Below are 13,815 nucleotides of genomic sequence, written 5' to 3' on the forward strand. Positions count from 1 at the left end.
TGAGTGTAAAAAAAAAAAAAGAAAAATCAATTCATTATACTCTCTGGTTTTGCTACTTTAGGGAGCTCATCATTGTGTAATTTCAGATGCTTTACAGTCATCCTTGTAATATGTCAGTAGTTTGACCTCCAGGCTGGGGGAAAAATAAGCTAACTCTCTTTCTGCTGTGGTATGAAAAGCATTACAGGTACTATTTCTATATGTGCAAAGTCAAGTGCATTAAGAGAAAAATGTGCCTGATCCTTTTCACTCAGGACTGATGTATTCTGGGCAAAGTTATAGAAGATGTTGGCCAACTTTCTTCTAATCCTGAGTCCTAGCACTAATGCCTTTAAAGGTTGTTTTTTTTTTAATTTATATTCCATGTGTACTTTGTTTTGTAACTTTTGCAAGTTGGAGGAAGCTATTTAATTTTTTTCGAGAGCTGTTTAAGGACATTAGAAGAATATCATTTGCTATTTTGAAAGGACAATGGTGGTGCTATTTTTAAGACTTCTTCCCTCATTCTCGTGATTAGCCTGTCTCTAGGGCTTTAGGAATAAGACCATTTAAATTTGCTGCATCGAGAGACTGATTTTGTGAAGCTGTGAAGCCTTTTTTTTTTTTGATTAAGAACCATCAAAAATAGCCTCTCTCAGTGGGTTTGCTCCCTCTGAATGAAAGAACTGGTCTTGCAGGTGTGGGAGCTGACTGGTACCACTGGAATGTCATGGAGACAGTCCAGTTGGGAACTGCTGAATGAAGGGAACAGCTCACACGGGGATATCCTTCTTTCGTACTTGACATTATCCTTTACGGGAAAAGGTCTTATTTAAAGGAACATTTCCACTTTAATGGTCGAGAAACCTGAACTGTTGGTATGACCTGATTTTCATCCTTTGGTATTAGAGAAGTAGCCAGGAAATACAGGAGAGCTTACAAGCTAGGAGCTGACCTTCTGGCCGTCGTCTTTGGGGACCATCCCAAGACAGCCACTCAGTGCTCAATGAGGGAGGCTCATTGTGGGTGTTTGGTGTGTGTGTGTGTGTGTGTGTGTGTGCGTGTGCCTGTGCATATACACCTATATACACACAAGCAGTATCTATATCATCCTGGGGATGTATAATGTACAAGTTCATGTATAGAAGGATAGCAAGTAAACAAGGAAATCACTTTCAGAAAAGATCTGCCAGACTTGGAAAATGGAATGAGATAGCATTTCAGGGTGAGAGATACTATCATTCATTTTTCCTTTTCGGAGATTTTAAGATGTTGTGTTTACCTCTGAAACATTTTATTTGGGGGGTGCAGCCAGAGATAGCTACTTTTTCATAGACCTAGGAAATGCAGTCTGCTCTTTGATTCAGTGATGTCTATAGTATTGATTGCATTCCAGTACAAGGTTGGTGAATCGGACATGAGCGAGACAGAAGTGCTTCCCGTTCTCACAGACTTTCCAGAGTAGCCTGAGAGACGGATCCTTAAGACAAACAGATGCAACAGAGTTTGCTGTGTTCTCAGCGAAAAGGCTGCTGAGACTCCAAGCAGGCAGACCAATCTTGTTGGAAGCTGGGAGGGTTTCTGGGAGAAGAGGCATTTAAGCTGCGGGAAAAAGATGAGTCAGGGTTTCCCAGGGAAGGGAAGGAGGGAAGATGGTCTTCCAGGGAGAAGGGTCTGCGTGTGAAAAGGCGATTGGGAACAAGTGGGTCATAAAGCCCTTAGTCCCACAGGCAAATGAGCCTTCAGACCCTTATCAACAGCTCTCCTCTTCTAGGTGATAGGAGTTCTCTGCACCAGAAACTGGTGGAATCAGATTTTCATGTAAGATGAAAAGTCAGCACACACATCCATCCCGGATACTTCAGAGCCTTTATTTCAGCTATAAAATATTGTATTTGTATTACTACAAAAAGGGAAGATATCGCCTAAATATATCCCACAAGACTAAAGTAGAAAAATAACTGGGATACGGGAAGATCAGAATTTATGTTTCACAAAAAGATTTAAAAATAAGCAAGTCACGGCTGGTCCACGTTAGGGTCGCCATTATCTGCCTAGGGGTCATGCCTTCCCATCATAGGGCACAAATATCCCAGATTCTCTTCTCCTGAAGGATTGCACCTTCTCTTAGCTCCCCCTTCTCTGTTAAGGTAAACCCTGGGAAGCAGTGTCCCTCCTCCAGCACTTAGGGAGCATCTGACTCCCCCCATACAGCCCCTCCTGCACACTTGATCTTTACAAGGTTATTGCATTGCACTCAGTTCCTTCCTGTGCTCACCAGGCCAAGTCCAGAAGGTGCTTCTTTTGATCCCCTTTTTAAGACTGAGATAAAAATATTCAAAATATTTTAAGAATATTCTGCAAGTTACATTTTGCTTAAGATAGAATTCTGACCACGAGGCAGGTCAAAAGAAACAGCACCTGTGCTTGATGGAGAGGGTGCCTCAAAATGGCCAGCTGGTGGTCTCTGGTTATGGTGTAGCTCCCCAGATGAGAATCTGGCCATCTTCTGACCCAGGGACATCATAGCACTTCTCACCTGGGTGGGAGGTAGGATTGTCCAATGGCACACGTAGGAGAATCCCTTTGGTATTTGGGGGACTGAGTCTGGAGCAAGGTCTTCATGAACCCAGCTTTGCCAGATCTCAACTAGGCATCTCAGCAGGTTGAAATGAGCCACTCAAAAAAGAGAAAAAAAAAAAAAAAAAAAAGTTTAGCAGAAAATAATGAGAGTAAAAAAAATAATAAAGAGAATATTTTTTTTTACTTCAAAGGAAAGTGAAAATGGAGTAGAATTCCTTTTTAGTTTATGAACTTGGGGTTCAGAATAAATCTTTATCTTCACTTTCACCTCTCCCTGACATACATGATGCAGATTTTAGGCCAGTATGGTTTGCTCTGGGCTCAGACCAGAATCACAATGACTCGATTCGTTGGGATCGTGTTAGACAGGTGGGTGGCATGTTCGACTTTCTCCTGCCTATGTTCCTTCCAGCACTGCGGTGACCCCGACTGTTAGTGCCTATCGACAACAATGATGCCACCAAGCCCTCCATCGATAAATCGCAACGGACTGTGGGCTTCCTTTCCTTGCCAAGTGAAAGAATTGCCCCAGATAGAGCCGGAGTCCTAGTTTCCCTAATTACTTATTAAATGTATGGCATGGCTATGGACGCTAGAGCACTGGGCTTAGAGGTCAGGAAGAGAACATTCCTATGTGATTTTGGCTGACCCCTAGGTTTAAGATACGAATCACCAAGTCAGATAGATATTCATCTCAAAAACTCACTCCACTCCCTAAATTGCTCTATAGAAACTGGCAATGTAATATTCTACTTCATTCAAAGAACTGAATCCTTTTGATAGTGCTTAGTGGTATGAGAGGCCATGGAAACCCAATTGCTGGGCCACATAGGTAACTTTTTCGGCAGATTTCTGGGTTCCACTCAGGGATTCTGATCCGATAGATATGGGTCAGGGCTCAGGAATCTGAATGTTTAATATGCTCTCCAGTTCCTTCTGATGTACAACTAAGTGTGGGACCCACTGGCTAAGAGTCAGAGCCATCAAATAGAGCGACCCCCTCCCCCAAATTCTGTCTTTTGCCTGTTGAAGAGCTATTATTTCAAAACTAATCGGCACGTATCTTTGAGTACCAAATGTGGGCATCCTACCAGTGATGTATAGAACTAAGTAGCCTCCTTCTAAGCATGTAACCTTATTAGGTTAATCAAATAGTTCAGACCTACCCTAATCATGGACCCTCACTGTGGGAAATATGAAGGGTAATTCAGCCTAATCCCCCAAGTGAATAATTAATTTTTTTCTCTATCAGATAATTATCTAATCTAACTTGAAGACATCCACAGATAGTTTCTTCTATGCATGAGCGCATCTTAATATTGGAAAGTTCTCTCTTAGTTAAAGCACTGGGTAACAGCTCTCTAAATACCCTGAGTTTCGGACATCCCTTTAGCAATCTAATGAGGATCTGAGAGTTAACAGCTAATGACTAGCTGTGAGTTGTAATGACGGTCTATTTTATTAGTGGGACAGTCTGTCCTACTGCCCCAGCTAAGCTTAAAGCTAGCATTTTTCCTTTATGTAAAGATTACTGAACACAAAGAGGAGTCCTGGCACATTGCATTATTTCACCCAGTTTACACTGTGAAGACCAGAACGAGCTGGGCATATTTGCACTGGAATTGTTTCAAACGGTTGGTGTATATTTCTGAACAAGATGTACAAATATTTTTAGGGGTTTTAAAAATAATGTGTCATATTTTCTGTACTCTTCTTAGGAACAATGTCAGTGAAGAAAAATGATGGATTTTTAACAATGCAATGTTTGGGGGGTTGTTTTTTGAGGCTGAAATATTAAACAAAATATGCCAGTGGTGCAGAAAAGGGTATATTTGTTATTGACCAATAAAAGTTCCCAGAGTGTTATTATAAATAACATTCTATTAAAGGAGCTTCTTTATTTTCTACCAGTTGATTTGATAAATGAATACCAGCATAATGTCTTAGGACTTTACCGTATGAATACACATTTCCCTTTTGGGTTAATAAAGTGGTCGGGAAAGTTGACAAATTCCGAAGCATGTATATTATTTTCAGGGTCAGAGGGGAAGTATTAATACAAAAATGTTACTTGAACTGTTTGCATTATTAATCAATTGATGTTTATTTCTATTCATTTCATGGGATTATTTTGCTTATTAGATCAGAGTTTAAGATTTATTATAAAAAAAGGTCTTTCCTTTTTTTTAGGCTTTTAATTTTTATTTTTTGAGACATAAAGGCTGTAGAATTGACAAATTTGAATAACCCTAAAACTGCATGGAGAAGAGATGGTCTTAAAACCACACAGCATGACTCTGTAGGCAATGTTAGAAGATTCTGGCATTCATTGTTGAATTTTGTGCACACGTTTTCTTTTCTTTTCTTCTTAATTTGCATGTCAAGAAAGTGGTTCCCTTTTTTTCCTCGTTATTTCATTTTCTTCTCTGTGAAGACACTGTACATTTATTTTGATCTCATTTTCTTTCCGTTAGATTTCTTTTCTTCTGTAGTGACATTTAGAAAGGTATTTCTGGTATCATTCTTTGAATTCTTCAGGGGTGACAGCTAACGGGTGACAGAAAACAAAAATCTTGTTCACATTTGTCGCTTACTTATTGCACATTTTAGTACTCTTATAATTTCTCTAATTTGCATGTTACAGAACTGAAGCCAGGACAAGAAATAGAAATTAAAGCGAGAGAACGTTCCACAGTGGTCGTTGACTGAAAATAATAATCTGCATGTTGTTTTCCCTTCTCCCTCCTGCATGCAGGGATTTGGTTTCGTAACTTTCGAAAATAGTGCCGATGCGGACAGGGCGAGGGAGAAATTACACGGCACCGTGGTAGAGGGCCGTAAAATCGAGGTGCATGTCCAAAATATTTTCCTTTTCATCTTTTTGATAAGTGTCTGCTTCACGCTCATTTGTTGTTTCAGATGCATCATTGTGTCTTGTGTGTGACCCTACTCCCTTCTCATTGTTTATATATATATATATATATATATATATTTATATATAAAAAGGAAAACTGGCCTTAATTTTTTTTAAATTTTCCTTTATTATGTTACTCTTATTACTGCTAAAAGGTGGATGGCAAAAGTGAGACAAAAGAAAGGTTAATCTGAAAGGGATTTTTAAATTATTTTATTTTTCGTGTCTTATAACCAATGGGTGCAGTAGATTCCAAGTAGTGGAGAGAGTGTTGCCAAACAAAACAAAATACAGAGCAGTTTCTTTTTTTTTTTCCTTTTCTTTTTCTTTCCACTACAGGGTTGATGAGGGATCCACAGTGGTGTGCAAATTAAGCCAAATTGTGAAAGAAATGGCGTTCGAGAGAACGATTGTTTGGGAAAAAAAAAAAAGTGAGAGGTTTTTGTCATGAAACCTTTCTTTTTTTTTGTTTTTTTAAGAAGCCAGTTTGAACTTTATATTCTTTTGATCACAAAGTGAATAACCAAACAGGATTTCCTGTTCAATATCTGGCCGTTCTTCATGGAAAATAATAAACGCTAAAATTCCGATACTCAGAATCTGCTCTTTCTACCACTGACTCTCCCTCAAAATGACCACAGGGTAGTATTTGTTAAAACTTAAAAAAAAAAAGAAAAAATACCAGTTAAAAATGCTTTAGTCTTTGGAGTAAGATGTTGCATATTTTGCCTTTCATTTCCTCCCACCCTCGACGATAACCCTTAGGCCCCTCACCAAACTCTCAGTAACCATGGTAACTGTATACAAACTCATGCTGGCGATGGTGGTGAATGGTAAGTGGTGAAATCCATCTGCCGTTTCACGTATTTAGTGCTGATATATCTCTATACATATATATACCACGTGAATTTTTTTGACTTGTTGTATTAAGTTTTCTTGATGCTCTATTTTTTTGGATATTGGTACGCCTGTAACTGAGTGTACGTTCTAAGCTAGCCTGGGAGGCACTGACTGGATTGAGATATGACCAGTGCACATCTTACTCAGATCGTTAACTCCATATTGTGTTAAACAATGCACCCTCTCTTTTATCCTTTTGTTAGCTGTGACTTTAAAGCTTGAATGATTTTGTTAATTCTTGCGATGTAAAAGGCTCTTGTTCCAAGTGTTGGATGCTAGATGTTGCTTCCCGATGGTTCTTCCCTCGTAAAGTGTTGCATACGGCTAAAACTTGTTTGTCCTTTTTTTGACATTTATGTTCCCTTGTACCTTGTCTCTCCCCTCTTCTATTCCACTGCATGTTCCTTCATGTGAACCTTATTTTATGTTTAAAAAATATTTATTGTTTCTGTGTTACCATGGAGTACACGCATGCTTTTCAGTCTTCAATTATGCAGTTCCTTTTAATTTGCTTTTACTGTCTCCTTATTAAACTTTTAAATGATATGACATTGCTTTATTGAAATGATTTGTTAAGTTAAAATGGTTATGAAGTAAATGTAATTATAAAAATGTATGATTTTGTTATGCACCTACTGCCTTTTATAAATTAAAATGCATTTTACTTTTTGGTGTTTTTTTTTTTAATAAGTAATCACAGTCATAATGCATGCAACTAATTGAACTGTGGACTGGCCCTGGAATATGTGCTTATTTGAGTTTTCTATGTACATAGGTAAATAATGCCACAGCACGTGTAATGACAAATAAAAAGACTGTCAACCCTTATACAAATGGTAAGTAGAGATTGGCCTTTTACAAGAAATTGTCTCTACCTCAGAATCTATTAAGTAATTTAACTGGGGAATCTGTTTCAACAAGCCACATTTGCCTCAGCATGGCTACTGTGTCCTTGCTGCTGACCTGCTACAGTGAACCACTTGAATCAATAAGATAAATTTCATGACAAAGGCAAATTTAGTTCTCAGGTTAAGAGTGCATGTCCTTCTTTCAGTCTCTCTGTAATAACTCCCATGTGAGTGAGATACAGTACTTATTTAGGAATTACTTGGGTAATTTAATTTATTGTTATTATAGTTAGTTGAAGGAGGATGGAAGTTTTGTTTGTTTCTTTTTTCATCACCACCTCTTCACTGATCACTAATCATCCCCAGAAGTGGGACTGCAGAATTTGGTTCTGGCTTTGAATCTTCTCTGGAGCTATTAGGCTTTTAAAGTGCCTTAGAGGGTGTCTCATGACCAGTTCCATAGTGAGAACTGGTTGCCCACCAGTGGCATTTGGGGGCAGGTGAGGGTGTTGCTGTGTATTGCAGACCCCCCTTCAGGACAAGGCATTTCTGCCCTTGCTCTAGAAGAAGACATCTCAAGACGCTTCATAATAAGGATTTAATATGTATGAAGAGTTATTTAAAATGTTCACACATTTTGATTCTTTAATCCTTCTCAGAAAAAAATGTCTCTTAAGATATATGGGGGGAGGGAGGCTGCTGATATGCTAATCACATACTTAATTGTACCAGAATTAGAAAGAATGTAATGTAGTAAGTTAAAGTTAGAGCTTAGTGGAATATTATAGTCATTAAAATGAGTAGGATGAAGACTACAAAGGGCCTCATAATGAATTAAAAGTTTTAAAATAAGAAAATTATATGTATAGCATGATTTGAATTAAGGTAGGCATTACACCAAAATGTTAATGGTTGAATTGAATTGTGAGACTGGAAGATATTTTTTGGTTTATATATTTTTTTAAAATAGCAATTTTATTACAGTCTTAAGGAAAAATTTATGGAATTTTCCATTTTTAACATTTTAATTACACATGAAACATGGAAATACAGACATTAAAAAAGGAAAAGAAAGAAAGAGAGAGAGGGAGAGAGGAAGGAAGGAGGGAAGGAAAAAGGGGGGGAAGAAAAGGCTAAAATATATTTTGAATGACACTACTGCCACCTTGGTTTCCCAGCTACCTCCTCAGAAGGTACCACTATTACAGATTATTGTCTATACCTTTATTTTGCACTTTCTTGTATGTATACGTAGTCAGTATATATTTATAACATTCACAGTAGTGTGTGCATTCTTTTTATATGAACATGGTGTACATATCATTTCTAATTGGCTTTTATAAGTCATATGGAGTTCTTTCAATGTTAATACATACAGACTACATTCATTCTTTTTAGTGGTTACATAATATTCCATAAAATGAATATATGGGTTTATTCCCACCTCACGTACTGATTGACGTTTTTTTTCTATTATAAACAATACTACAAGCATTTGGTAGTTTTGTTTTTGTTTTTCTTCTTTCTTGTGCAAATGGCTACCAATTAGGCTAAGCCAGTTTGTTCTTATTTTTAAAAGGGGCAAAATTAAACAGAAATATACCCTCAATATAATAGGAGTCTAAGGAGAAAGACCAGAAGAATTATTTATTCTGCTGACCCATTTTCCCAGCTCCAGCAACCCAAGACATAACCTTAAATGGTATAGAAAATTTTTGCAACAGACTTTGAATGCCCAGTGATGAAATGAAGCAAACCGCTGAGTTACATGTCATGAAGACTTTCTACCTGGGTAAAAATGATAGCTCTGCAACTTGCCAGAGCTAGTACGCAATGACACCAACATGACTACTGGGCACTTTCTTTAATTATGAAGTAGCAATTGTGTGTGCGTGTGAGAGTGTGTGTGTGTGTTTGCACCACGCATGCTTTCATGCATATGCATAGATGTTCATATCTGCTGCTTATGTGAGAAAATAAAGCAAGGGAAGCCAAATATTATTCCTTAAGCCATATGTAGGCATATTTATTTTAAAGAAAGTGCTATTGATCAATGACATACCCAGGGGCTGAAAACTGGACCTGTGGGCCTTGGGGACACAACTCAAAGCCTATTTATTAATAGCCAACATCTCTGAGTGTATGGCATTATGTTAAGCATTTTAGATGCACTGGGTCCACGTGAAGTCCTGTAAAGAAGACATAGTTTTCCTGTGGTAAAGCTGTAAAATTTGAGGCTAGAGGAGATGGAGTGATTAGTGAAGGATTTTTTTTTATTATGAAATAAAATCTGGTGGCCATGCCCATGTGTTATGAGTGCATCGCTTTCCCCTGTCATCTTACAGAGCTGCACTCAAGCAACCAGCTACAGGAACAAAAAGATTATTAAAGTTGCAGCCCCAAATTCCCAGTTTGGTATGTTGGCATAAACATCCCACATCCCATTCCAGGGAACCATGCATTCTTAGTTTCCAGAAATGTCATATGGGTCTCTAATCTGTGTACCCAAAAGGGGGTACTCAGGGGCTTATCCTGTCACATGGACTGAGGATGGTACCTAAGGGGTAGATGGGCAGTCGCAGTAGAACTGACTTTAAAAAAAAGGCAGATCCTAACTACATAAAGATGATTGGCTTCTATAGTGGAGATGGTGGAGAATTTTGGTATTCAAGAAAAGTAGTTTTCAAAGCTTTTTCAATCCTTAATTCATGAGTACCATCACTACAAGTAAAATTTCCCATAAAAGGCAATCCAACATAACTGAAAAGATATGGGTCCCTCTCAGATCCTTAACAAGCATGACTGTGTTAATGGAGGATATTATCACTACCAAAAAGAAAAAAAAAAGAAAGTGGTAGCTATGTGAGATGATGGATATGTTCATTAGCTGGATTGTGGCAAAAATTTTACAGTGTGTATGTATATCAAATCAACAAATGGTACACCTTCAATCCTTCAGTATAGACAAACTTAGTTATCAGTTATGCCTCGATAAAGCCAGGAAAAAAAAGAGAAGTGAGGACAAATAAAGTCACATGGAAATGAGAAAATTGATTGGTGAGATTCATTCATTAGCTACCTCATTCATTCTCACAAACCGTCAAACTTAGGCTTCAGCAAAATTATGCATCACTAGAGTCATCAAATTTTGAGATCACCTTCACATGGAAAAATAAAGCTCTCCGTGCCAGCATCACATTCATGCACTCCTTCAGTCTTGTCAGTCATCCAGCAAAACTTTAAGCAACTGCAAAGTTTTTGATGATGAATGGGACAGGACCCTAACCGCGATAAGACACAAGGTTAGGAGGCTCTGCTATAGAGGACCAAAGTTAATGAAATCATGGAGGATGTGGATTCCGTTTCCCAGGACATTTGAACTTGGCAATAAGAGAAGACTGTAGAATGACACATAGGGGTCTGGAAACCCGCCCCATCAAAAAGCTCCACAAAGAGGGAATTGGGCGGGCTACTTCTGTATTGCTGATTTTTCCTGAGGACACCAACCCTCAGAGAAGAGTTAAGCTTTACTGAGCTCATTGGAGATCAAATGTTTCCTCTGTAAAACAAGTTGAAAATCAGATTCTCAGGAACTTCTTCGATGCTGGAGAAGCATTGGTGTTGGATGTAGCTCTTTTATTTTCTCTGAGATCTTAGGAAGGTTGAAAACGGGACAGAAAGACCCAAGAGTGTATGGAGAGGTGGACTTCGCATCCTACCTGCCTTTCACTGGCTATTGAACTGCAGGCAGGCTGTTGAAACACTCCACATAACAGCTTCCCCGAGTGGGACCTGAGAAATGGGACCTACTATATAGGGTATTTGTGATTATTATGGGAGATAAAATACTCAAAACAGTGGCAGGGGTACAAAGTCCCCTAAAAATTTATTTACACAATAATCTCAGTAATAAGTTGCCATCCTGTTCTCTTTTTTTTTTTTTCCTGTAGATAGTAAGCTGAATTTCCTGATAGACATATTAACTTAAGGATCAAACATTCAGATGCTAACAGAAGCTGGCTAGGTCAAATAAATAAGGAAGCAGAGAGGGTCTGAGAAACTTGTGGCCTTTTGGGACTCTTTCATTTTCATACTGGGAAAAGCAAAGTATGTCTCTTCTAGAAGAAAAAAACAGCACAGGGTAACAATAAAAGATTGCTGACCTTTGGCCTCCAAGCCCAGCATGTAATAGGGAGGAGACAAACTGGAGGATTAAGTGGGGTGGTCCCTCATCACCCCCAGCAAATTGGTCCATGGAGGATTCTTAATCTAAAGTTGCTATTTCTGCTCATGTTTGAAGAGAAACAGAAATCCTGTATAGACGAAATTTAAATGTTGACAATAAATATGTGTCGCAAAAAAAAAAGTTCCTGAGTGAACCAGATGCAATGTGCAACTGACTTTTCATTTTGGGCATTGCCGTCTGCACCATTTCAAATACTAGATCCCTGGCATCCTCAGGTCATGTCTTTAGAAAACCTCGGTATGCAGTTTGGGAAACCCCAGACATTTTTTTTTTTTAACATCTTTATCGGAGTAAAATTGCTTTTCAATGTTGTGTTAGTTTCTGCTGTATAACAAAGTGAATCAGCTATATGCATAGGTATATCCCCATATCCCCTCCCTCTTGCGTCTCCCTCCCACCCTCCTTATCCCACTGCTCTATGTGGTCGCAAAGCACTGAGCTGATCTCCCTGTGCTATGCAGCTGCTTCCCACTAGCTATCTGTTTTACATTTGGTAGTGTATATATGTCCATGCCACTCTCTCACTTCGTCCCAATTTCCCCTTCCCCTTCCCCATGTCCTCAAGTCCATTCTCTATGTCTGTGTCTTTATTCCTGTCCTGCCCCTGGGTTCATCAGAACCATTTTTTTCTTTTTTTTAGATTCCATATATATGTGTTAGCATGTGGTATTTGTTTTTCTCTTTCTGACTTACTGCACTCTGTATGACAGACTCTAGGTCCATCCACCTCACTACAAATAACTCAATTTTGTTCCTTTTTATGGCTGAGTAATATTCCATTGTATATACGTGCCACATCTTCTCTATCCATTCATCGGTCTATGGGCACTTAGGTTGCTGCCATGTCCTGGCTATCGTAAATAGTGCTACAACGAACATTGTGGTACATGACTCTTTTTGAATTATGGAAACCCCGGACATTTAAGGGTGATTTCTTGAACGTGTTTCTTCGATACCCAACTCCGCAAAGCCCTAGAGAAGGCACATGCAGAGTTTTTTGTGTGCACATTCAGACCTGTCTTTTAACACCTAATACAGCCGTAGTTAACACTGGGGACCTCGGCCAGTGTTTCTGCAGAAGGCTGGCAGATGACCTTTGAGAAGCTAAATTTTAGGAGGGGAACACTGATTTGGATGCAGCCCCTTGAGGCCAGGCCGCAGAGGGATCTCTCTAAACAGCTCCTATGTGTGATATGGAGTGAGACCTCCACATGTCTGGTCTCTGCTCCATTGCCTTGTTGTATGGGGGCCCTGGGAGCTGGGAGCGGTGGGCTTTGTCAGCTGTTCTCCCTTTGTTGTAAGCTTCATTGTTCAGTTTAATGTCCTTGATCAAAATCTCTGAATTTGCAAGGCCTGGGGACATACACAAACTGCCTGAGAAATTAAAACTGGGATCATTTTGTCCGTCTTCCTGACAGTGCAGGCTCCTGTCTCCAGCAAGGTGATCCCAAGGGTCCCTTCCAGGTACTAGAAGGAGTCATAGGGACTAGGAGGCCATTTGCATGTGATTTGCATGCATTTACATAAGCCTGCAAGATCCCTGTTAAGTCTGAGCAGAGGTGATTTTCAAGGGCTGGATTCTTATTGCCTTTCCCTTGAAGACAGTCACCCCTAACAGGGCCCTTTTTTATTAGGTGTATATAGGGAAGCAGGTCATTGACGGTAGGAAGGAGATCCTAGCTAAAAAGGAATGAGTCCATTAAAAAAAAGCTCTTTATTCTTTCAGTTCCTTTAGAGCAAAACTAAGTAAATATATGGAGCACTGACTATTTGCCTAACAGTTTTAGATGTTGGGAATTCACATCGGACAGCAGTCAGTCCCGCTCACTTCACCATTAATTTTAAAGAAGGAGAAAGTTTATAAAAACAATTAAGAACAAGCAACAAAAGAAAAAAGATAAATCCAGGCGGTGTTAACCGCTATGCAGAAAACAAAACTGGGAATTGAATCAGGGGACGGCCGTAAGAGTAGGGAAGGAAGAGGCATTAAACAGCCTGCCCTGGGGAGGCATTGGAGACCTAAACAATATCAGGTCAACTTTTGAGGAATGAGCAGAGTTTTCCAAGCAGAGCGAGCAGTGGATACAATCCAGAATGGTCTAGATTGGTCTAGAAGGATCTTAAGTTGTTTTGAAAAGATGAAAAAGGCCAGTGTCACCACAGTTTGGAGAAAAGGAAACAGTGGTACAAAACAAATGGACCGGGGTTAGATTGTGTGGGCTTGTAGGCCAAGGTAAAGAATTTGTGTTCTAGGGCTTCCCTGGTGATGCAGTGGTTGAGAATCCACCTGCCAAGGCAGGGGACACGGGTTCAATCCCTGGTCCGGGAAGATCCCATGTGCCGCG

General features: G+C 39.3%; 1 protein-coding gene across 10 annotated transcripts in view; it reads left to right on the forward strand.

The window, feature by feature from the left end:
• The window catches only part of RBFOX1 (RNA binding fox-1 homolog 1), a 1,498,136-nt gene that overhangs the window by 1,375,357 nt on the left and 108,964 nt on the right, over positions 1–13,815 (forward strand). For 9 of the 10 annotated variants that reach the window (XM_029222049.1, XM_029222042.1, XM_029222050.1 and 6 more), the window contains 2 exons: positions 5,318–5,410; positions 7,152–7,212. In XM_029222049.1, coding sequence (XP_029077882.1) covers positions 5,318–5,410; positions 7,152–7,212 — 154 coding nt within the window. The remainder of the gene's footprint in view (positions 1–5,317; positions 5,411–7,151; positions 7,213–13,815) is intronic. The other variant, XM_029222048.1, reaches the window with a different exon arrangement.

The sequence above is a fragment of the Monodon monoceros genome, unplaced genomic scaffold (genome assembly GCF_005190385.1).
Source record: "Monodon monoceros isolate NGI ecotype Baffin Bay Population unplaced genomic scaffold, NGI_Narwhal_1 Super_Scaffold_13, whole genome shotgun sequence".
NCBI lineage: Eukaryota > Metazoa > Chordata > Mammalia > Artiodactyla > Monodontidae > Monodon > Monodon monoceros.